Source organism: Bubalus bubalis, chromosome 20, assembly GCF_019923935.1.
Source record: "Bubalus bubalis isolate 160015118507 breed Murrah chromosome 20, NDDB_SH_1, whole genome shotgun sequence".
Taxonomy (NCBI): Eukaryota; Metazoa; Chordata; class Mammalia; order Artiodactyla; family Bovidae; genus Bubalus; species Bubalus bubalis.
This window is the reverse complement of record NC_059176.1, coordinates 21,157,173-21,182,629: the sequence shown is the minus strand read 5'-3', so window position 1 is coordinate 21,182,629 and position 25,457 is coordinate 21,157,173. Positions and strand designations below refer to the sequence as shown.

The following is a 25,457-nucleotide window of genomic DNA, read 5'->3' as shown; positions in this document are numbered from 1 at the left end:
ATTAAGCATTATTGGAATACAGACTTTAATTTTTTAATTTTTTTTGGAATACAGACTTATAAAAAAATCTTTTTTTACTTTATTATCATGATCTTTTTATTGTAGAAAATCAGAAAGTGAAAGAGCTTTTTTTTTTTTTTTTTAAGAAATAAGGAATTCAGAAGTGCTCTCCTGTAGGCATAGTTTTGTTGGGAACCTTAAAAGAGCCCTAACTCATTTGTCAATACTTTGAGAAACTGACCCAAGATTGTGTGCTTTGTTACCCCCTTATGTGTTTTTGAGAATTTCCAGAGCCATTCAAGCACAAGCATTAGCTATTGATCTTTCTGCAGTTACCTCATCAGCACTGATGTTACCTGTATACCTCTTTTGATCTGGAGTTTTCCTCTTTTGATCTCTCAACTATATTTTGTTTGTCAAGTTACTTTAAAACTTTCCCTTGTGTTGTGGCAAAATTGAAACATATTTATTCCAAAATCAAGAGCTTTAGGTTTTTAGCCCTGAATTTGTGTTTATATCATGTCATATTACGCATGAACATGTGTTCTCGAAGCCAGTCACATGAAATAGTACTACCCTTACTATCTTTGATGCTTTCTGATAACTTCTATTCAGTTTTATTCCATTTCATTAAGAAAGAATACTAGTTAAGATTAACTTCATACACCACAATGGGTTACAGCCAACAGTCTGAAAAACAATGCCCTATAAGGGTATAAACTAGCTAAATTGCCAATGTGAATCACTAGAAGTTGAATGATATAAGTCAAGGATTGCTTGTAGTTAATTGAATATTTGAAATAACAGTAAAAAATTACCTTTGATTTCTCCTCTCCTATTTAAATCACTTTCCTTTCTTTTTAAATAACTTTCAAGATACAATGTGATTAGATCATTTGCAAGGGTGTTTTACTGTTTGTTAGAAAAGCTACAGAAGTTTTAGGTAAGTTATCAGCCGGTCTTAAAAGAGTTGCTTTGAACTGAACGTTTCTATGACCCACAAAAGAAGAATGACCTTTCTTTTCCTTCCTCTTATCTTTTTTTTTTTGAAAGTTTGGATGAGATACATGTTTGAGTAAGGTTGAGAGTAAGGAAAATAATGTCTTTTTAGAGTAAATTGCATGTAACTTGTGGACTGAATGAAAAACCTTGACCTTTTAGCCTGTTCATGTTGGCAGTCTTTCACCTAATAGTCACTTGGCCTGTACTTTTTCCTCTGGAAGTAAGCAGTCAGGAGAAAGTCTTTGAATGTCTCTTTTAAAGATCCGTTTTTCCCTCTAGACAACCGCAGCCTAGTTGACTCTTGCACATTTTTCACCGATTTAATTTTCTGCTTTCCTAACCTTTTTTTCCTTCTGATGAACTGATTAGAAGGATGAACAAACTAGAAGGAATGAGGAAAAGTTGACCTTCTGACATAAAAGTCAGTTGGCTTCCTGACAACAAGAGTAGATAGAACAATTTTAAAAATTACTAAAATTTAAAAAAAAAGAATGCTTATGCTGATTGGTACAAGTTACCATGAAAAGGTCATATTACTTTTATCTCTTAGAGGAAGTACTGAAATGTGGGGAGCATTTTAGAATGATTTCTATTAAAATAATTGTTTTTTAAAGTTGTTCTTTGAAAAGTTAAATAAGCTTTTGTTTTCTGGGCAGTATAGTTTTGAGGAGACCTCATTCCCCCTTCAATGGCAGATAAAATATTAATTAATTAATTTTGTTATTTAATATTAAAACTTTTTATATTTGTGTTTTTCACTTTAATTGAATATGGGTTATTAGTTGAGGAGCCATTCTTTCTGTGGTCATAGGAAGGGAACTTTGGAATGATTCCCTTTCTTTATAAATGTCAGCGTGTCAGATTTTCTTATCCAAATGAGTTTACCTTGTTCAGAGTGTTTATTTCAACAGTGCTGCTGCTTTTGAAACTCTTTATTTTAGACTTGCTTTCAGAGTTGTGAGCTCTTTTGGAGGTGAACTTGATATTTAAAAATTGCTAGAAGCCATTTAAAGCCAAATTTATGTGGCATATATAAATTTTGTAATCAGACTGGTTTAAATCATTTCTGAGGCAAAAGTCATGAAGAGTCATGCCTCTACTTACTACAAGAGTAAGATGCAATTTCTTGAGTGGCTCTTAAGTCAATATGAGTACATTTCTAAAAGATACTTTGAGTAGTTGCAGAATTATTACAATAGGTATATAGCCTCTAAGATGACTGTTTTAAAGGCTTCATACCCTTTGACTATTGGCATATTAGTTTAATTAACAAAAATCTCATAATTATTACATCTGATATAGAAATCCTTTACTTTGCTATTTACTTTCTACTTTTATTTTCAGACTTAGTATTTATAATTTCCATTTAACCACTGACTTTATATGTAAATAATGATAGTAATAACATTTAAGAATGGGTTTTATAGGCAAGTATTTATGTATATGACAAAATATTTCCTTTTGTTTTAGAAATGGCTTTGGTAGGGATAGAGTTATAGTCTAATGTGTCTTAGGAAAACTTGGTTGGAATCTGATTGTTCTGCCTTTCAAAAAAAGGCCTGGATTTTATTTGATGAGAGATCTTATAATACTTTTTTAGATAAAACAGTTGTACCTTTCTTCTTTAATTAGGCTCAAGAGGCCCAGGGAATCCTCTGGACCATCCGATTACCAATGAAAGAGGAGAATCAAATTCTGATAGGTTAACTGATCCTCACAGAGCATCGTCTGACACTGGTTCCCTTTCACCTCCCTGGGAACAAGATCGTAGGATGATAATTCCTCCATCAGGTATGGAATGAGTATAGTTAGTGTGTATATTTGGAAGGCAGCCAGTATGTGCAACATACAGGAATGAAAGACTAGAGAAGTACACGTGTGCCCTGTCTTAAGAAGAACCATGATACATATTAGAAAACAGTAGTAACACAAATTTCCAAAGAGAATAATTAGGGATGATTATTCACATTATAGAAAACTGTCCTCCCTCCACCCCCACCATGCAGTGTCTTTATAGTTTTTGTTGCTCATAGAAGTGATGCATGTTTATGTTAGAAAATTCGAACAATGGAGAAATGTATAATTAGAAAAGTGAAAAAAATCCCCCTTGTCATCTTAAGCATGCCCCTCCCAGAATGTAGTTTTATATCTTTTAGGGAGTTCTTTTTTGATATGTTTTCATAAACATAGGTATACCCATTCCTTCATCACTTCTGTGGAGTTATACTATTCACCTTCTTCTAATTGACTTTTTACCCTTGAACAATATATCTTAGATTAATTGTCAAGATAAATATATTTACCGGAAGACTCACAGTAGAATATTCTGAAGTAAGGCAATAACTGTTATTCCCTTATAGCCTCTATTTGCCCAAGGAACGTTATTAAAATTATTCAGTTTGCTAAACTTTTATTTATGCACAGTGTTTCAGGGACAGACACTGTTATGTAGAGTGAGCTATGCCTGCTTTGCATAAATTAGTTACATTTAAAAAAATATACTAGTTCAGATTGCTTCCTGAGGAGTTGGAGAAGGAAGAATATTGTAGTTAAAAAAAACTTTAATTCCAAGAGTTAGCCTTTGCTTTGTTAGTGTGTGTATATCGTATGAAGTGGTAATTTCCTTGGTTTGAGGTTACTTTCTTTTGTTTGATATCATGAGAGTATCAGCTTCATAAAAACAGAGATTTGTGTCACTTTCGTTCACTGCTGTATCTCCAGAACCTAGAACAATGCTGAGCCTGTAGTATTTGCCCAGTAAACATTTGTTGAATGAATGAATACCCAAATAATTCTAAGAAAGCTGAATAGTTTTCTTACTGTTTTTATATTTAGAAATATATATGCTGTGACTTTCAAACTTAAGAATCTGTTAATAGGTGGCATAGAAATCCTCCTTTCAAGGATTTTTTTCTTGAGTAGCATTCATTTTAAACTTTAGATGTGATAAAAATAAAGATGAATAATTTATAGCCCCTTTCTTAAGGAGTTTGATTTCAAGCTTTTGGTGTATATTGTATTTCTGTGTGTGTGTGTGTGTATACACACACACACACACATATATATATTTAAAATTTTTTCTCTGGGAGCATCAGGTCTTAGCGGGATCTTTCTTTGTGGCTCACGGACTCTCTAGTTGTGGTGCATGGGCTCAGTTGCTCCAAGGCATGTGGGATCTTGGTTCCCTGATCAGGGATCAAACTCGTGTCCCCTGCATTGCAAGGTGGATTCTTAACCACTGAACCACCAGGGAAATCTCATTTTTTGGTAAAGAATGGTCCTTTTGAGAATTTACAAGCTGTCAGTACCAAGAGCCCCTGTCACATGCTCTGCCTCTCCCCCCAAGTATTATCTAGGGTAGTGATGCTCAAACTTGGCTTATCAGAAATAATCTAGGGGACTTAAAAAAATGCAAATACCTGGGTTTCACCGCTTTCCCCCGCCCTTGTTTTTCTGTAAATTTCATTGAATTATAGTTGCTTTACGATGTTGTCCTTACACCTTCTGAACATGATCTCTGCAGGTAAGATCTGTATTTCCCAAAAAAACCTCTCTAGGAGGTTCTGAGGAATAGCTAAATTTAAAAACCACTAATTTATCCAGTGGCTTTACTAAATAGAGAAGGGAACTAAGTCCCAGAAGAGGGATTTTCCCTGACAGTCTTAGGTTAGAACAGTTAGCTAGGTGAGGAGCTGAGGCTGGAACTCAAACAATAGTGACCATTATTTATAAAGTTGGAACATACTTGACATGTTACCAATTGCCTGAAACTTATAATTTTTCAGACCTTTTGATATTGTTCTATAGATCTCTGTCTCCTCATTTTATTGCCAAATTTTTTTCCTTTCTTTTTTCGGTTGAATAATTTCTGTTGATCGTTCTTCAAGTATACTGGATCTTTCCAGTGTTACTTCCATTCTGCTCTTAAGCCCATCTGGTACATTTGGGGCTTTCCTGGTGGCTCAGCGGTAAAGAATCTGCCTGCCAATACAGGATACATGGATTTGATCCCTGGGTCGGGAAGATCCCCTGGAGAAGGAAGTGGCAACCCACTCGAGCTTTCTTGCTTGGGAAATCCCGTGGTCCAAGGGGCCTGGCAGGCTACAGTCCACAGGATCACAAAGAGTTGGACACGATTGAGCAACTAAACAACCCCATGCACTGTAGCCTCTGTCCAGAATTCTGCAGGTGAAAAAGTATTTGGTGGATTGGCAATTAAGAAATTTGATTTCTCTTCTTCACTCTTTAATCTTTTTATGTGATTTTTGAAATTTGTTTTATCTCTTTGGACCTCAGTCCTTTTATACAATGAGAGAGATGAACTGAGTGATCTGTGTAATCTGTTTATCTGAGTAAGAGAACATTTAGTTCAGTATTAATGGTTGATGTTGAGATGTTCAAGATAATGTTCAATCTAGTTGACAGACCAAATAATATAATATACAATGTTAATAAAACCAAAGACTATTTACAGCATTCTTTTCTAAATTCAATTGTGAACACACCTTTTTCATTTTAAAAACTTAATTGAGGGACTTCCTGTTCTAGGTCAAGCTACCTTTTAAACAAACTGGTAAATGTTGACAGCAGTAAACAGTGGTAAGTTATGTAATACCTAGAGCAACCACTAAAAAGTCTTCTTAAAGAGATATACTGAGGAATGCTTTGGATCAGATAAATTGTCATTGGAATAGACCTGCTTTTCAAGCCCCAAGGAAACATTTCTCAAGATAGATCATATCCTGGGTCATGAAACAATGTTTAACAAATCTAAAAGAATTGAAATCATATCCTGTGTTCTCTGACTATGGTGGAATCAAACTAGATTGAATTATTGGTACATGCAACAATTTGAATAGATCTCAGATGGTTAAGAATCTGCCTGCAACGCAGGAGAGCCAGGTTGGATCCCTGGCATGGGAAGCTCCCCTATAGAAGGGAATGGCTACCCACTCCTGTATTCTTGCCTGGAGAGCTCCATGAACAGAGGAGCCTGGCGGGCTACAGTCCATGGGGTCTCAAAGAGACAGACACAACTGAGTGACTAACATAAAGCCATAATGTTGACTGAGAAAAATATCTCAGGTCAGATAATATATGATTTCATGTATATAACATCCTTGAAATGACAAAATTATAGAACTAGAAAACAGATTAGTGGATGCCGTGAGTTAGGGATGGTAGAGGGAGGAGAGTGGATGTGATTAAAGGGAAGCCTGAGAGAGATCCTTTTGGTAATGGAATAGTTCTGTATCTTGAGTGTGGTGGTGGTTTCATAAATCTATTCATGATAAAATCTATCCATGGCAAGAACTATACATGTTAGTTAGTAATAATGTTAGTTTCCTGTTATTACATTGAACTATAGTTATGAAAAATGTAAACATTTGGGGAAACTGGGTAAAGGGTATGCAGGAACTTTCTGCATTATTTTTGCAGGTCTCTGGGAATCTTTATTTTAAAGTCAACAGGTAAAAAAACCTTCTTATCTGGATACAGTGCATATAAAGTGCAAGTATTTTTATGCATATAACCTGATGATTGTTTCAAAATTTGAGCACACCTGTAAGCCAGCATTCAGGTTAAGAAACTGTTTTCAGTTTATTTTTATTCATCTTATGAATTTAGATAGAAATATCACATCATAAGTAATCAATTAAAATTTTAACAAGAAGATGTCCCGTAATTAACAAACCCATTATAAATTCTTAATAAATATTTAACTGCAACCTGAATTTCATCAGTGTTACTTATCTTGCTCAGTGTTTCATTCTGTAAGAAGTTGAACTTTATTCTGTGAGGATCTCATCCTTGAAGTTCAGGAGTAGAAAAGCAAAAACATCAAAATACTTTTTGAAGCCTCTGAATCACAACAGCTAACATTTGATTGACAAAGCAAGTCACGTGGCAGAATTTGGAATCATTGGGCAGGATAGGTATTCTACCTCTTAAGGGCAAGGATACAAGGAAAGGTAAATAATTCAGGTCATGAATAGAATCTAGCCAGAGTGATTATGTTAATACTATTGTGATGTATTTTCACTTATTATATAACTGGCTTTTAAAAATATATGTAGGTAATATAATTTTAAAATTTTAAAATTACTTTTTGGAAGAAAGGAATATATGGTTTTTCTGTTAAGTTCTTCCTAATTGCCTTGTTTTCTTTGTAGTTGCTCTTATTTACAAAGCTGTGCATAGTAAGCAATCTTGACTAATGGTTGAACAAGTTTTTAGAAAGTCTTAAAATATGATCTAACTCCCACGTGTGCATGCTGAGTCACTCAGTCATGTCCGATTATTTGCAACGCCATGGACTGTAACCCACCAGGATGCTCTGTCCATGGAATTTTCTAGGCGAGAATACTGGAGTGGGTTGCCATTTCCTACTCCAGTGGATTTTCCCAACCTAGGGATTGAACCCATATCGTCTGCATCTCCTGCTCCCACATTTAGTAGTTATTAATACATTTTGAGAGACATGCTTATTAAAATGTTCTTATGCTTTTTGTAAACTGTAATTAGTATCTGTATGTTTCTACGGTACTAGTAACATAATTCAAATAAGAAAAGAAATGCTAAAATTTAAATGATAGCTTTTTGACTGTCAGAGTATGAATCTGCAGGATTCTTGGCTTTTAGTCTTTTAACTGATTCTTGAGAATTATATCTTTAAGTAATTTATAGTACAGGTATTAATCACAGTAATGATTCATCATATGTCCATGGTTATATTCATGAATCTAACAAGAAGGATAGTAATTGTGTCTGAGTTCATGTAAATATTTTGGTAAAATTTTAAGTTAAGAAAATAAAACCACAGATACTTTAATGAAGCAAAGTTTCAGTTTTTATCATTTTTTTTTCACCCTTTGGTATTCTTCATCTCTCAGTGCCCCTCTTGATCTTTCATTGCTCCACCTTCAGTGTCCTTTTATTCCTCTATGTTGCCTCACAGTTTCTTTTTCCAGGAATAGAGAAGTAGCAGAGAAGAATAAGAATCCTAATTCTCAGCAGATCTTGTGCTACTTGAGAGATATGCATTAATAGTGAATTATATAATTTTTCCTCCATGTACTTTTTTGAGCTTTAGCAAAGAGCAGGGAATATGTATGTATGTATGTATTCCATTTTGTATTTTGGTCAGTGCTTATCTTTAACTGATTTAGATAATATATTTTATGTAAGGGGTAGCAAAGAGACTTAGCTGCTATTTCTTGGTGGTTTTATCAAGAATTAAGTGTGGCCTTCAGCATTGCATGTTTAAAAAACTTGCTTTTTATCTCTCTTTTTTTAAAGAGCTAAACAGAAGACATATACAGCCAACTTGAAGAGGACAGTTCTAAATTTTACCTTAAGAGAGAAAAGCAGGCTAAACAGATCAAAACAGTTGGGAGAGCTTTATCAGAACAGTTTGGAGAACACAGGCATAGATTTTTACATTACTGGCTCTGATCTATAGATGTTTGTGTAGACCATTGCCCTGCATTGCAAATATTCTTTCAGATAAGATGCATTTGATAGAATTATAGTTTGTCTTAAGTTAGGTTCACTTTGATTTTCCTGTTGAGATTTTGGAGTTTTCATAAGCTGAAAAAGTGTATTAAAATCCATAATGATGCTTTTCTACTCTTAGAGGATGAGATTTACTTTAAAGTTATTTCCAAATTCCCAATTTTGAGGCTGTCACTTTTTTGGGAGTATATATTTCTTGTGGCACTTCAACTTTCTTGTGTAATGATCCTTTTTAAATTCTAATGATTAGCATTTGGTTGCTAACTTACTGCTATATGTAGTTATATACACTTGAAAAATCCATGTTTAATTTTGCAGTCTTCCTGAACAGAGTCTATTGAGGAAGATTAAGATGTGGGGACAAATGTAAACAATTTTTGAAAAAATTTGCTTTTAATAAAAATGAGAGATGAGGTGGTAATTGGATGGAGCAATGTTTTTATTTTTAAAGATAGAAAACATTACAACATGTTTATTTGCTGATGGGAATAATCTAAGATCAGAAGAGAAATTGATGATGTATGGGAGAGGGTATAAAAGTACACAAAAAGAGTGGGATCCAGAGGGTAATTAAGAAATTAGATAGTGTTTGAATAACTTTGTAAAAGGAAGGAAGGCGGAGCAGCTGGGTACAAACGTAGAGGCTGGGTGAGGGTAAGTGAGTGTGTTTAGTTGCATCAAGTTCCTTGATGTGTAAGATCATTAACTTGGGATAGGAGAGAAAGGGAGGGGATTGTCAGAGATTTGGAGGGAGAAAAAGGTACACAGTAGCCATTTAGGAGAGTGAAAGAATTTACATGTTAGTGAAATGTGGTATGATTACACGGCAATGTTGAGTATCCAGTTGAAGTTTATGATCGTAGATTTGAAAGAGACCAGTCAATACTATAGGCTTCCCAGGTGGCGCTAGTGGTAAAGAACCTGCCCGCCAATGCAGGAGATTCAAGGAACATGAGTTCGACCCCTTTGTTAGGAAGATGCCCTGGAGGAAGAAATGGCAACTCATTCCAGTATTCTTGCCTGGAAAATCCCATGGACAGAGGAACCTGGGCTACAGTCCATGCAGTCGCATAGAGTTGTATGCGACTAAGCATACAAGTCAATACTATATTTTAATATAGTTTGTAATTATAAAAAAATTAATTTATCATTACATCTACTTTGGGATGCTTACTTTGTGCTAGATGTTAAGAGCTTTATATTAATCATTCTAACACTCTTAAATTTATTATTCCCATTTTACAGGTGAAGGAAAAAAAACAAGAAGTTAAAAAATAGCATAATCCTATCACCTACCAGAATTTACATATTAATATTTGTTTCATATATATATACATACGTATGTGTGTGTGTATGTGTAGCTGTGTGTCAGAGAAAGAGCATGGGTAAATAAAACTAATATAAACTATATAAGTTGAAGTCTGTTCTGTTTCCTTCACAGCAGGTGGATTCCTTACCCTCTGAGCCACCAGGGAAACTCTTCTGTTTCCTTTCCCAAGGTCAACCTTCTTTCCCAGAGACAATTACTCATCAGTTTAATGTTTGTAAACTTATAGTCTATATATAATTTTTTAAAAATTTCTATTTTATCAAGTTTTTGTCAGCATATGTTCCTGATTTCTTTCCATTTTAATAAAAAATTTATTATTAAATTGCTGTATTTAAGTATATAAATATACCACAATATATTTATCCAGTCTTATCCATTTTCCTCTGATGAACATTCAGGGTGTTTTCAGTGTTTCACCATTACTAACAGTGCTGAAGTTAACACTTGATTTTTGCACATATGTTCTTTAGAGATGAGCCCAGGTTATGGAATTGCTGGGAAGTAAGATACACATAGTTTCAGTTTTAATAGATGTTGCCCTTGGTCTTCAAGAGTGGTTATGTGTGAAGTATTTGAGAGTAGCTGTTTCTTCAATACCTGATGTAAAACTTTTAAAAAGTATTTCCAGCCATATGAGTTAAATTTTTTCTCATTTTTCTTTGATTGATTTTTTTACAGTTCCTTCATTATTAGTGAGCTTGAGCCTCTTTTTATGTTTATTGGTTATTTGTATTTACTTCTGTAGATTGCCTGATCCATTTCTCTTTTGCTTGATAGGAATTCTTAGTATCCTTTGAATGCTAATCTTCTATCTTTTATAAATATTTTCTTGGTTTATTGTTATGTAGGTTATTGTTATATATCAAAAACCAAAAGTTTTCTATTTTTTTTAAGGGAAGTTAATCCATTTTTATTTTTACTGAATTTTTTTTCTTTAGAACCTGTCAATATCAAAAAGATACTGTTTTCTTCTAAAAATGTAAAATTTTGATTTTTTTAGGTCTTTAATATGGGTTTTATTTTGGTTTTAGTGTTTAGTTGAAGAGTTTTTTCCCCCCATGGATAGACAGTTGTTTTAATACTGTATATTTATTTATCAATTTGAAATATTACTTTTATCTTAAATGTCCATATTTGCATATGTATGTTTCTTAGACATTTTCTGTGTACCATTGGCCTCTTTATTCCAGAGCCATAATCTATCCATGTTGATGGTTTTATCAGCTACTTTCTGGAAGTTTTACTTTTATTTAATTCTTTAATCATTAAATTAAATTATTTCTTCACATTCTGAGTAAAGATGCTTATTGTACTTGATTAGTGAACAGTATTGAAATTAAAAAGTGCAAATCCTTTATCCATCTGTATAATTCTCTTCTCAACCACATTAATGTTCTTGTTATGTGATAGACCCCCAGTTATTAAAGCTACTGAAGGAACTATTATAAGCTGAGATTTGTTTTGGAATGAAAAGAGATGAATAACATTTTTGTTTAAACTAGACATTGTGAATTTTATTGTAATCTTTATTTTATGAAATTGCTTCACGGTGCTCTGTATGGTTCTTCCTCCTTTTTTATTTGTTTTTTTTTTTTCCCCTGATTCTTTTCCTTCTCCCATTCTTTCTTTTTAATCATCTCTTCTCTGAGAAGGCTGGTAGAAAACAAAGGTAGGCAGTCAAAAGAGAAAGGAACCCTTCATGTACTTATTTGTATTTTAGTCTATCATTGGTCATATGCTTTCCATGTAGTTTTAATACATTAAGTATATGTGTCTGTTTATGTATGTACATATACATGTATATGTATATTTGAATTTGACTAGAATATCATTCTAATCAATACCAAATATCAATATCACTCGTTCGTCCTTTCTTATTTTTCTTTTGGGGCAAGCTTTACCTCCTCTGTGGCACCATTTCTGACTCCTCCAGTCAGAATTAGATAGACCATCTCTCATATTTTTTGTATGCCCTTTTATTTAAGACATGATTTGTTTTTGTTTCATCATCATAAGGACACAGATTGTATTAAAACCAACTTTGTATCACTAATGCCTGGCACATAATAAGAGCTGGTAGATTTAAGAGTGGATTATTTTCCTAGAGGAGGGCAATGTGTAACCTATGGTCAGTAAAACAGAATACTTACAGCAAAATCTTGTATTTCTCAGGTTACTGATATTGTGGGGATGTATTTTAGAAGCTAAATAATGATATGGTATCTTGAGACCTGATTTTAAGAGAGTTGGAAAGTCTGCCATTTAGTTAATTCCGTGTTTAAAGTAGGGAAAACTCAGGTTAGACCTCAGTGGTTGGTATTGGCCTTTTCTCCCATGGGGCTAATTCAGATGGTTATGACAACTCTGAAAGAGGGAGGAAATGAGCTTCAAGACTCTCTGAATCTTTCTTTCCTAAGTCACATCCCTTGACCCTTGCTGCTGCTGCTGCTGCTAAGTCACTTCAGTCGTGTCCAACTCAGCGATCTCATAGACGGCAGCCCACCAGGTTCCTCTGTCTCTGGGATTCTCCAGGCAAGAATACTGGAGTGGGTTGCTATTTCCTTCTACAATGCATGCATGCATGCTAAGTCGCTTCAGTTGTGTCCAACTCTGTGCGACCCCATGGACAGCCACCCACCAGGCTCCTCTATCCACAGGATTCTCTAGGCAAGAATACTGGAGTGGGTTGCCATTTCCTTCTCCACTTGACCCTTGAGAACTCATTAAATATAATTTTCTTCATTGACTCCAGTTGATGTCAGATGGTATCCTTGGCTTTTTGTCTGTAAGGTCCCAAGGGACTGAGTCATATAACAAGTATGTATGGAGTTCACATTATATTCACCTAGGACAGTCATGGAAGGTAGTATGAGACCATATCTATTAGGATGGGAGAGAGTGAAACAGGGTAAAAAAAAGTTATCCCCTTTGTCCTCTGCCATATTTTTTTAAATAGTATTATTACTTATTAACTTTTGCCAGAATCTGGTTACTTAAGGAAACTTCTGGCCCTTCCCTCCCACTGTAGCAGTGTCTTTAAGAACTTCCACCCCTAATTATTCAGATAGAGGAAGACAAATACTGCAGGACGTCACTTATGCGTGGGCATCTGAAAATGTAGAACATGTAGAAAGAGAGTGGACCAATGGCTACCAGGGGTTGGGGATGGAGAAATGGGTAGATGCTGGTCATGTTCTCTACCATATTTTTGAAGATTGGCAAAAGCATCCTTAATCAAAGTCTACCATCACCTAACAGAGATGAGATAGACTACCTATATTTTTTCAAGAATGAGGAGTTATACAAGGACCCATGAATTATTTCCATTTTGTCATCATAAATGACAAAGGAGGCTGACTGTAGAAGCACTTGAGTTAGAGTCTGTGCCTAAATTTGTGTCCACCCAAATGTCCTTAATCTGAGCATTGTGAACCTTCCATTCATCTGTTGAGTCAGAGATCTTTCCTTTTAGTTTTGGAGGGATGCTAAATTCTAAAATGTTGAAGTTACTGAAAATTTGATTACTTGATGACCTCACTGATACTGTTTCTGCTCTGGTGACTATTTCTTTTATCATTATCAGTTCTGCTAGTTCTTACTATGTTTACAGCACATTCATCTTTTCTTTGTTTACTAGTAGATAGCTCCTTGAAGCCTTTTTTTGATTTATTGATGTATCCACTTCCTTCCACTATTATTAAAATTAAAGTTAAGTCTATCTATAAATATATATATGTAACTAAATTCTGTTCATATATTCTCATGTACATGTAGTAATGGAAACTTTCAAACTCCAAGGTGTCATCATATTTGTGTTTACTAAAAAGCAAAATTATTGCTTTAAGTAAAGTGTGTAGTTTTCCTAAAATTGTTTACTATCATCTACCAAGAATATGTGTCAAAGTCTTTTAGAGAGAAAAATTCTATGTTCAATGTATTAAATTTAAGGAAACTTGATTTTTATCTTTAATGAAGATATTTTAAAAACATGTTTTTTAGGCCAGCCATATCCTGATCCAGTTCTTCTTCTACAAAGGCAAGACAGATTTTATTCTAATTCTGGTAGACTTTCTGGACCAGCAGAACTCAGAAGTTTTAATATGCCATCTTTGGATAAAACAGGTAAGAAATAATCTGTGTGTATATGTGTTTTTTAGTAATGAAGGCATACTAAAGAACTGGAAGCTGCATAAAGGACTAATATAATTGTGATTTCTGCTTAGCTCTTAAGGTCACAGTTTCTTTCCTGAGAACTTCCTGGTTTTGTTTCTTGCTGTTTTGTACCCATCCATGGCATCTGTACATGTGTTGGTGGTTGGTTTGAGCACTATTGCAATGACTTTATTCTATGTACCTATGGTGGTAAATTTTACTGTGTTCCACGATTAATTTTCTAGTTTTTCCAGTCCACTTTACATAAATCCTGTGTAGTTATCAGAGAAATTAAGCTGTGTGAATGATATGTGAAAATCAGAGAAATAATTTGAGTGCATGCTCTGTTGATGGGTTAATCAGTTACCTTGTTTAAATTTTTTATGTTTAGGTAGATTTAACATTTACTGAGCAACCAATGATTTGTCTGGGGCTCATTTTCTTAAACCACCTCATAGCAACCCATTGAAATTGGGAATTACATACACCCAATGTATTTTAGAAGTACATAACAAAAGATTAAAAGTAGAAAATGAAAAATTTATGGGTAAAAGATTTCCTCAGGAAAGGGTATATATTTTAGGAGAGGGAAATTATCCAGTTGGAATATGTATTATTTTGGAAAATCATTCTTCTCTGAATAATAAGCAAAGAAGGAGACCTATGGCCTGGCTTTCTGTTATTATAATTATTTCTGTTTGGTGTTTAAAATTGTTTTCCCCCATTAATTCAAGCTTAATGTGAATGAAAGTATGTGTGATTAAACATCTGTTTCTAAACTAATGCTATTTAAAATTTTTCACATTTTTGTTCATTTTTTTGCAATTGAACAATATTCAATTTAGCAAGTAATTTTTAAGTTCTTTCACTTTAGAAGGTACACTACATGACATGGTAGACAATATAATTATAGTAAGGTATAGTTTTTAGCTCTAAGGAGCTAATAATTACTAATAGAGGAGAAAGACAGATATATATGCTTGACTGATACTAGTCAGAATGGTAAGTCCCATTAGAGAATATGTTATGTTCACAGAAAGTGAAAATGCCCTTATAGTTGAAGGATGAGGGAAAACTCTGTGAAAGAGGTGGCATTTGAGCTGCTTTTAGGGAATTTGAAAATTTAGTTAAAAGGTAAAGGTCTGTGCCAGTAATAATGAAGAGTATAAGCAAAGAAAAGAGCATGAGTTATTGATGGGTAATGCCTGTAAAACTGAGATATGAATCCCTTGATCTTATGAGGGTTAAATGAGTTAATGTGGGTGGAAGTATTTTGTAAGCTGAAAAATTTCTATATATATGTAATGTTTTGTTATTGATTTATCAGTGTATGGTATTTACATGAAGGAAAGTGGTGTGAAATGGTTGAAATACATTAAGTAACACTAGTGCTCAGTAAACATTTATTGAATGAAATGAATGACCTCATTTCATCTTTACAATAAACCTGTAAAGTAGATACTATTACCCTTATTTTACAGATGAAGAAACCAAGGCTCAAAAAGGTGCTAAAGAGCTCAGGTAGGAAGTGTTAGAGCTAGGATTTGATACCCTGTCTGACTCCAGAGCCATGGTCTTGATCCTTAGGCTTTACTGAAATAAGAGGCTAGTGGATCAGTTTAGTGCCTCAGCCCTGCCATTGATGCACTAAATATCTTAGACTGTTTACCGTTTGACAGGCACTGTGGTAGCTGCTATGTTTCAGTGGTGAATAGGAGGTCACATTCCTTATACCTGTGGTCTGTAGGCAGTTGCACTGTATAGTGACAAAAGTAACAAGTGCAAAATGTTACGGGAGCTTATGGGCCATGAGCCACGAACCTAGATGAGAAGTGGTGATGTTTTGAATGTAGAGTTGTCAAGGAAGTCTTTTTGGAGGAAATGATGGATAAGCTGAGAATTAAAGGAGGAATTAGCTGGGCCAGATGATGTTTGATAATGTTCTGGGAGGAGAGAATAGCATATTTAGAGACACAGGTAGGATTGCCTTGTAAATATGGCTGCAGCATGGAGTGGAAGTCAGAATATTGAAACAAGTAGTGTAGAGGTAAGCAGTGCAGTTTTCAAGGCCTTGCAAACCTGTTCAGAAATGTTGGACCTACTTGTGGGATAATGGGAACACGTTAAAGGGTTTTAAATGGAGAATAATCAGATCAGACCTGCATTCTGGAGAAATTATTCTGATTGTGTTATGGGAAATAGATTAGAGGGAGCGGTTGAGATTGGAGAGAGGGTAACTTTTTAGAACACTGTGACAGAAATCTGCATGGATGATGGTGGTGACTTAGCTGAGCAGACAGAAAGATGTGAAGAGACACAGAGCTAGTATAATTGGGAGGACTTCAGATTGAATGGAATGTGGGAGGAGGGGGAGTCTTGGCAGATGCTGGCTTCTTGGCTAAGGCATGTGGGCCATTCATTGTTGTGAGACAAGGAACAAGAAGCAGTATAATGTTTGATGGGAAATATTTTAAGTTAACTTTGAACTTAAATGAGCTGCTCCTGTGATACAGCTGCAAGGTTATTCAAGTAGGCACTTCAAGCTCGGAAGTCCTGGGGGAAATATCTAGATCTGACTTAAACTTCTGGAAGTACAGTAGTAGTATACATCAAATTCGAGCTGTAGAATGGGTGAAATTTCTCAAGGAGAGAATGAGAGGAGAGAAGGCTGAGGGTGGAACTCTGAAGACACCACCCCTGAAGAGTCATGGAGCCCACTGAAAAGACTGAGAATGAGCAGCTAGAAAGGAGAGGTGGAGAAGGTGCCCTCCCAGAAAGTGAAGGCTGAGAGGATTGAAAGAGGGAGGGAATAGTCAACAATGTGAAAAATTACATTAAATAAGAACTGAAAGTTCTATTTTAATTGAGGGGAAAAAAGACATTTTATCTTGGGCGATACAATTTCAGTGGAACAGTGTATGCTGCACATAGATTGAGTACAATTGAGAGACAAAATGGGAGGAATTCTGAATAATATATATAGAAAAACTTTTTTTTTTTAAAGAAGAACAACTTTTGACTGTGAAGGGAAGCGATAGCTGTAAGGGGGTTCTCTTTTTCTATCTAATTTTAAAATAGTAGTTGGGAGAGACCTGCTCATAGGATAGGTCTAGCAGAAAGGGTGGAGGGAGGAAACAGAATGGAAGATCCCAGTGGAAGCTCGAGGCAGGGGACTCTGAGTACAGAACCAGGCTCTTAGATTGTCTAGAAGAATCCTAGGCAGGTGAAAAATGGCCAATAGGATAAAGACGCTAGTGACTGGCTGTTAGCAGTGGAGTCTCCGAGATCAGCTAATTAGGGAAGGACATGAAGAAAGGAGGAAATTGAGAGATCAGAGGACTGGAAGCTTCAGTGATACCCAAGGACACGTATAGTGAGAGTAATGAAATGAAAAGGCTGGGAGGGGACATGTAGTTGTGGTCAGAGAGGGTTGTTTACATTTATGTTCTCAGAGCCTGTGCAATTCTTGATGATAAAGCCCAGGAACATTTATTTAGAAACAGTGGCTAATGCAGTTGCTAGTCTATGTTATGTGATGGAAGAATAAGGAAGGAAAGATGAGAGAGAAGGGAGGAAGAAAGGAAAGGAAAGGAAGGCAGGAGGAAAAGGAGGTGGGGAGAGGAGAGGAATGCTGTCTCCTGGAAGCTTCCTTAATGAGGCAGCTTGCAGGATTATCTAGGCACGTGGTGGGGAAACCACAAACACATGCCTTTACAGAACTCTGAGTCTGCCGAAAGTTCATGGACTTCAAGCTGTCCTTGTGGCCCTAATACAGGATGCTGGTGTCAAGCTGGCTTATGTGCCAACAAGGGGAGTAGGGATATCAATGTCCTTTGTGATCAGAAGCTGTAAGAATGGTGTGATAAACAATGTATTTTTCATGATTTAAGTTTTAATTTTAGATGGGCCAGTATCTTCAGAAATGGAATCCAGTAGAAATGAAAGCAAAGATGATCTTGGTGTAAGTATTGAAAGTGGAATTGTATCCATGTATTCAGGATCTTTCTAATCTCTTGGTTTACTAGAATAGTAATTTAGCCAGCATCTGGTTTTTTGATTAAAAGCTGCTGCTTTCTTTTTGACAAATGTACTTCATGCTTTGCATTATAGCTATTTCCTTTCTGGATTGTACCTCATGGTGATAAAGTACAATGTACAGACTCAAGGCTTGATTTAGTTTATATAATTAAACAAGAACTTGAATTACCTCTTGGACTTTCATCTTAAATCTAGCTGGTTTAAAGTATGTTTTTTGTTTACTGTGCTTACAATCTTGGTTTTTGGTCACCTTGAAAATATTAACATAAGCTTTTTTTTTTTTTAGTATATGCTTGATAAAAGAATGTATATTTTGGTACTCTTGGGCTAGTCTTATGTTTTATTTTTAACTGGACAGTTGCTTTGTTGGTTAAAGCTGTTTTCTGTTAAGTTAATAAAATATTTATGATAGCTCCATCTGATGTAGAAAACGGAATCTTTCTCTGGAGTCTTTTATAGTATCATAGACTGCTTTCTGTCTAGGTGCCTAGATGCCTTCTTTTAAGCCTAAATTTATAAGGAAAGCTATTGCAAACTTTGCTATTGCAGTGACTGCCCTATGTCAATTTGTTGTAGAATTTAAATGTTCCCGATTCATCTCTTCCCATTGAAAATGAAGCAACTGGACCTGGTTTTGTTCCTCCACCTCGTCCTCCAGTCAGAGTTCCATTGTTTCCAATGGATACAAGGGGTCCTTTCATAAGAAGAGGGCCTCCTTTTCCTCCACCTCCTCCAGGAAGCATGTATGGAGGTCCCCGAGATTATTTTCCACCAAGGGATTTCCCTGGCCCACCACCTCCACCATTCGCAAGTATGCATTATAAAGCTTTATATATGTCTTATAGAGTAGATCAGAAACATTCATTTTACTTTCTATTCATGAAGTAATACAATGGAGGAAAGTTTTTCTTATCTTCTGTAAGTATAGCATTATTTTTCCAAATTGGAAAGATTGCCAGCCATCAGTAATGAGGCTTCAACTTGATTCATCTTAATAGATGTAGAATTACTTCTGTGTTTCAGAAACCAAGAGAATCATTGGCTTTTTGCAACAGTCTTATGTTAAGACTAAAATTATTTGTATCTTATTAGACAGAAATTGGGTCAATTAGTAAAAATAATTACAGTTTATATTTCGCATTAAAATGACTGGCTAAAGTATTTTAAAAAATCTTTTAAAATCTTTTTTCATAAGTAGCTCCCATGCAGTCCTACTTATTTAAAACCTAGAATGTGTTTATCATCATGTTTGGATTAATTGTTGAATTTATTAAAATTCCTCACAGCCTCACATTTGAGAAAAGAAATAATTATTGCTTTTATGACTATCTGTTCCCATTTAGAACTACAGGTTTCAGCAGAACAAATACATGGTTAACAAACACTAGGAAAAAGCCTATCGTTTGCCTGAGAGTCATTCCTTTCCTCATTCCTCCTCTTTAAAGTTTAGAGTGAACTAAAATGAATTTTATTTGAGGAATTTCAAGACAGTTTTTGATATAACTGTAAATATTTTAGGATACTGTCAAATTAGATTTGGGAATTACTGATCTTAATTTTAAGTCTGGTGAAATTTGCATTACATGAAAGCTTTTTTGAGAGTAAGTTACTCTATTTTGAAAGAATTCTCCTTTTTAAAAAGTGTTAAGATGTTAGATTTTCATAGGACAAAAATCTGCAGCTAAAATGAATGATATTCCTTTTAATCACGTTTAGTTGAAGAGCATATGTTTTTCTCAGTGTTGTAAAAATTCATTTGTTAAATCAGATAATTATTCTGGTGTCATCTTTTGAAAATAAAGATAGGTACGGGAAGTTATAAGCTATTGATTTATTGGGGCCATAATGCAGGTGCTGAAAGTTAAAACCTGTCTTTTACCAATCTCTTTGAACAGTGAGAAATGTCTATCCACCAAGAGGTTTTCCTCATTATCTTCCCCCGAGACCTGGATTTTTTCCCCCACCCCCTCATCCTGAAAGTAGAAGTGAGTTCCCATCAGGGCTGGTTCCACCTTCAAATGAGCCTACTACTGAGCATCCAGAGCCACCGCAAGAACCTTGACCATATTGTTGGTCTCTCTTCAAAAGTAATTTTGACTTCTCTCTCATTTTCAGTTTAAGTAACTGCTGTTACTTAAGTGATTATACTTTTGCTCAAATTGAAGCTTAATGGAATTATAATTCTCAGGATAGTATTTTGTAAATAAAGATGATTTAAATATGAATCCTATGAGTAAATTATTTCCATTTTATTTTGTTCTAGGTGGTATAATTATTTTAATTTAATTCATCCACTATAACATAAACAATAAAGAGAGTTTTATATATGTAATCTTGCAGTTGGGGATATTTTAAACTCCAAAGGCTGTGTGTCTTTATGCCAAGAACTGTATTTACTATGGTTGCAGGCAAATGTGAAAGTAACTTTATGCCTAATTAAATAAATTTTGATTGATTTAAAGACTTGATTGGCATTGATAATAATAAAATCAGCTAGTTTTTTCATAAATATGGCTCCATTAGTTAGTTTTTTTTTTACTTCTACCAGTGGCTTTGAGGCTAAAAATAATATTTTTTGGATCTTTCCCATTCAGTTATCTTAACCAAAACTGTGCCCTTTTCTTATACATAGACATGAATGACCCAATGCAAAAAGTTAGTACACTAAAGATCATATTTTAAAATCAGGATATTGTCTAATGGCAAATTTTAGAATTTGGATATTCTTAGTTAATTCACCGATTTCCTGTGCAGCTTTATTTCTTCTTGTTTTTCTCTTCATTTGTAAGGTATTTCCTGTTTGTAGTGGGAGTGTTGAGATTTACTCTAAGAGAGCTGTATTGGGGCAGTGTGTCATTTTCAGCTTTGGACTCAGTGTCTTTTGAACGTCTCTGTAACTCGGGTTTGTATTCTGTTGTTGGTCATCTTGCACATTAATATGATTATAAAAGGAAAGGCAATTAAGTATAGCTAATATTACACTGTTTATATTGAAAAGTTGATTGGTTTTAGTTGTTTACTTGGATTTTTTCCTTCAGTGCCAAGAGACTGAAGATTAACTATTTTTGAACAAAGCAGTGATGCATTATAATTGGAACACTTCATACCAGCATTTCCCCAGATGTTCTTTGAAATGCTGTCCTTGTGAGGCATTTACACTCCCTCTCCATTCTTACCCCTGCCATAGAAAAAAGGCTAAAAAGAAAGGCTCCGTGTGAAAATCTTGGATAAAATAATAAGTAGAATGAGAACCAAAAAGCATCATTATATTCAGTATTAAAAGGCAGCCTTCAGAAGGAAATAAAGACTATTTTTTTTTTTTAAGTTGGAAAGGGAAAGAAGAGAAATGTAAGAGGAGTAATGTGGAATGTTCTAATCAAGTAAATAAAATTTTTTTGCCCTGGGGTAGGAAAGACTTGACTTGGCTTAAGACAGGAGAGAGGAGAAAGCAAATCAAACATAACAGAGAGAATGGCAATAAACCACGGAGGCAGATGAGAGCATGGTGGAAGGCAGGAGACTTGGTATGGGCTGAGTGGTCTAAAATACAGAATAAAGGAACATAATTAGTTTAAAAATACATTTTATTAAGGTAATATAAACAACTGGGAAGAAATCAAATAATAGAATTTAAGGATCAGTTTCAGTTTTCCCCATTTATTCCTTATGCCCAGTTATACATCCTAGACATTTTCTCTTTTGACTTTTTTTTTCCCTTTTTAATTATGGTGATTTTAGAATTTTAGAAGATATACATATAATCTATGAACTTTTATTAATTTGTATGTGTATTGATTCCTTGAGATGAAAAATTGGGACTTAATGTACTTGTACTATTCTCATCCCCATTTTCCTTTCTTCTTCATGTTTGATATTTATCCCAGTTAAAGTTTTCTATTGTTGCTTTCATAATTTTTAATGTATTTAAGCCTCTATTAGTATATTTCTCTCTTTTTAAAATTATTTATTTTTGGCCATCCTGGGTCTTTGTTGTTGTGTGGGCTTTTCTCTATATTTTAGGAATATATCCCTAAAGAATTATCCTTTTTCCCCTGTCCCCAAATACCCTGTCTTATAGGGTTGTTATGAGAACTATATAAAATACTTTATTGTGAAGTAGTTAAAATTATGCTTGGTACACAGTAAATATTCATTTTCTATCAGTCATGATATTTCTTAGCTAATAACTGTGTTTTCTTAGAAAATTTCACTTATTTCTTGATTAAAATCCATTCTTTTAAACACAAATATTTATTTGAACCATCTTGTGTGAAAAGATTTCCAAGATATGTTAAGTGTTCTATTAACTCACTACAGAGATATTTTGAATATATTTTTATATTGTTTCAGGGTCATTGCATTTATCATTACGTTGTATTTAAAGCTTGTTATGGGGTTGTTCAGGTCTATTTCAAGTTCCTTCACAATAATTTAAAATTAGTTATATTCTTTTTGAGGATTGTAAACTTCTGCCTTCCACACTCATTTGTTCTCTCCACTTCTAATCTACTGGAGACCAAGAAACAAACAGACTTATCAGAATTATGCTGAACGTAAGAACAAATGAGCTGGAAGGAAACACGTGGCTCTACTGAATTTGATGCCTTTTAGTACAGGGAATAATCTCCCAGAAACCTTTTCTATTCCCTTGTGGATTCTTGGCCATACTCCAAATAGCTGAGGTTGTTTTCTGTAACAATTATGTAAAGAATACTCCTTTACCTAGAGAGCAAATTTAACATTTGCCTTAATTTTTTTCAAGAAAAAAAAAAAATGTTCCCGATACAGTTGTCCTCATGCTGAAGAGGTAAGTATTCTTGTGAAAAGAGTGTGAATGGTTTTTGTTTTTCTGGTTAAATGTGTTTATGTATAGTATATAGGTCTATTTTTCCTGCCTTTCAAAAATGTACATCAATAACATCTTTATACATATACACACACACACACACATATATCCTTTAGAAGTTGGCTTTTTTGAGATCCATCATGTTAATAAATGTAGGTCAAGTTAGTTCATTCTGACCACTGTGTGGTTTTCCACTGTGTGGCTTTGCCACAGTAGCTCTATTCTGTTATTAATGGTCATTAGGTTGCTGCTGATTGTTCATTGTAAATAATGTGGAAATAAGCCTGCTAATATTTCTTGTCACAGAAGCTATAGTTTGCAGACTGGGATACACCCCCTGAGGGGCTTCCCTGGTAGTAAAGAATCTGCCTGCGAATGCAGGAGACACAGGTTTAATTCCTGGGTCAGGAAGACCCTTTGAAGGGAATGACAACCCACTCCAGTATTTTTGCCTAGGAAATCCCATGGACAGAGAGAGGGCCCTGGCGGTCTACAATCCATGGGGTGGCAAGAGTCAGACACAACTTAGTGACTAAGCACCACCACCAGCCCCCCGGAGTATGGTAAAATATCTCCAAATGTTGTGCAGGTATGCTTCTAGGAAAATTCACAGAATTCACCTGTGTATACTGCTTAAGGCTATTCTGCCTAGAAAGAACTTGTGAACAGGGTGCAGGTTCTCCTTTCCTTTTCTTCGTTTTGCAGGTAACCCTTCTCCCATGTATGAAATGAGCACATACCTTTAACCTTCTAGTCTTATGATGATGCATCAAACTAAGGTGTGCAAACCTATGGAGCTAAAGACACAGTTTGAGATATTGGTGATATTGGTGTCAGTGATGAGAATAATTAATGATTACTTTCAACTGTTGACCTATATAAAATAACTTTTGATAATAGGACAGTGCTTTGTTTGGTCCTGAAAACTCAGAAGTTGAATGAGTGATATTGTTGTAACAAAACTTTCTTCTCAGCTACTTATATATGTGAAACAAATTTTTTACCACTTGTGTTTATAAAAATGAAAATAGAAATAGAATGGATGATGGACCGGACTCATTTTCAGGAACAAGTAATAATATTTGTATTTTTGATCAATTATATTTAATAGGTATAAAATCTAGGACAAAAAATGTAATGGCTTTTAAGAAAAAAAAATCACGTTAAAACTTTTTTGTTGCAGAAAATATGTAAGTAATCAATTAAAAACTAACAAAAGGACTCGATTTGCATAAAAAGCTGTGGCATAGTTGAAAAGGATATATGTAGCAGTCTCGATCAAATCAGAAGACAAAGCACACAGTAGTTTGAGCAGGAAAAGCTTAATATAAAGAATTATTACTATGATAATAATTGTAAAATGTGAGGAAACTGCATATGGCCCCTTCAAGCTGAGGGGGCAGTCATGGTAGGACGGACTCGGGAGGGCTTCAGTCGTCTTTGGTGAAGGTGTGTTTCAGCCCCCAGGACAGCAGGGATCACTGGTTCCACAAGGCCTGAGCCAGTCTGGAGATGCTCAGCAAGCAATAGGCCAAGCAGGGTGCAGGTGGGGAGGAGACCGACAGCAACTGCTGGCACTGCGTGTGCAGTGGGAGTGTGGACACCAGGGATGGAGAGGCCTGCAGAGCCAGTGTGTGGGTCACATGTGACATGCAGGGCAGGGGATGGGAGTCCAGTGCACGCAGGAAGCACATGCTTCACAGCCTATGAGCTGTACCGCAACTCTGGCTTCTGTGTGAAGGACAGGCAGGCTGAGGCTGCAAGGTAGCAGAGGGACCACGGCTGGGGGAGGCTCCACCAGAAGTCTTACATCCAGGCTGCCTACCCTGGAACCTACACGATAAACTTTGCCTTCTACCATGTCCCCCATGGCCCTTACTGAACAACATTGTTCTGACTTTAAAGGTGTGTTACTCAAAGGAGCTCCATTATTGGAGAGCATACATTGAAGGGTGCATTCAGAGCTGAGGCAACAAATTAATAACTGATATATAGGTTTAAGGGGGAAAATGATGTAAATTTCCAAATGATCAAGAGCTTATTGCATTTTTAAAATAGATGAATGGTAGTAGGTATGGAATCACTCACCCTGGTATTGTATTTACCAGAGTGGTGTGTACTTGTAATTGTACCCAGGCACCCACTTCTCCCTTGCCAGATGCAGTGTTCCACTGTTCACACACAGACGATGGGGATCTATGAAGCTGGGAAAGAAATATGCTCCAGGTGTTTGAAGAGCAGGTGGGAAGTCCAGGTATGAAATTCCATATGTAGCTGGTGGGTGTGAGGAGCGGGGTGTTGGGGGCTGGAAGTGGGAGCAGGGCTTCCTGCAAGCCTTGAATTGCTTTCATATCAATCAGGTATTTCTGTGTGAACAGTGGCTCAACTAGCAGCAGAGTTATGTATGTACAAATTAGAGTTTCATTCATTATTTTGAAATACTTAATAGTGAAAAAAATCACTTGAATTTGAAAATTAACTTACATTATGTAAGAAAGCTCAACATTACACTTACCATTACATTTAGAGCTGTTAGATTTCATAAGTATAATTTCAACTGCATACATGTTTGAT

General features: G+C 35.2%; 1 protein-coding gene across 17 annotated transcripts in view; it reads left to right on the top strand.

The window, feature by feature from the left end:
- MIA2 (MIA SH3 domain ER export factor 2) overlaps positions 1–20,262 on the top strand; it is a 91,676-nt gene extending 71,414 nt beyond the window's left edge. For 11 of the 17 annotated variants that reach the window (XM_006053776.4, XM_006053774.4, XM_025271161.3 and 8 more), the window contains 5 exons: positions 2,635–2,793; positions 13,847–13,969; positions 17,902–17,960; positions 18,614–18,848; positions 19,933–20,262. In XM_006053776.4, the coding sequence (XP_006053838.4) occupies positions 2,635–2,793; positions 13,847–13,969; positions 17,902–17,960; positions 18,614–18,848; positions 19,933–20,099 (743 nt within the window). In that variant the 3' untranslated portion in view covers positions 20,100–20,262. Of the gene's footprint in view, positions 1–2,634; positions 2,794–13,846; positions 13,970–17,889; positions 17,961–18,613; positions 18,849–19,932 lie in introns of those variants that run through there. The other 6 variants (XM_006053773.4, XM_006053775.4, XM_006053771.4 and 3 more) reach the window with 4 other exon arrangements.
- The last annotated feature ends 5,195 nt before the right edge of the window (positions 20,263–25,457 follow it).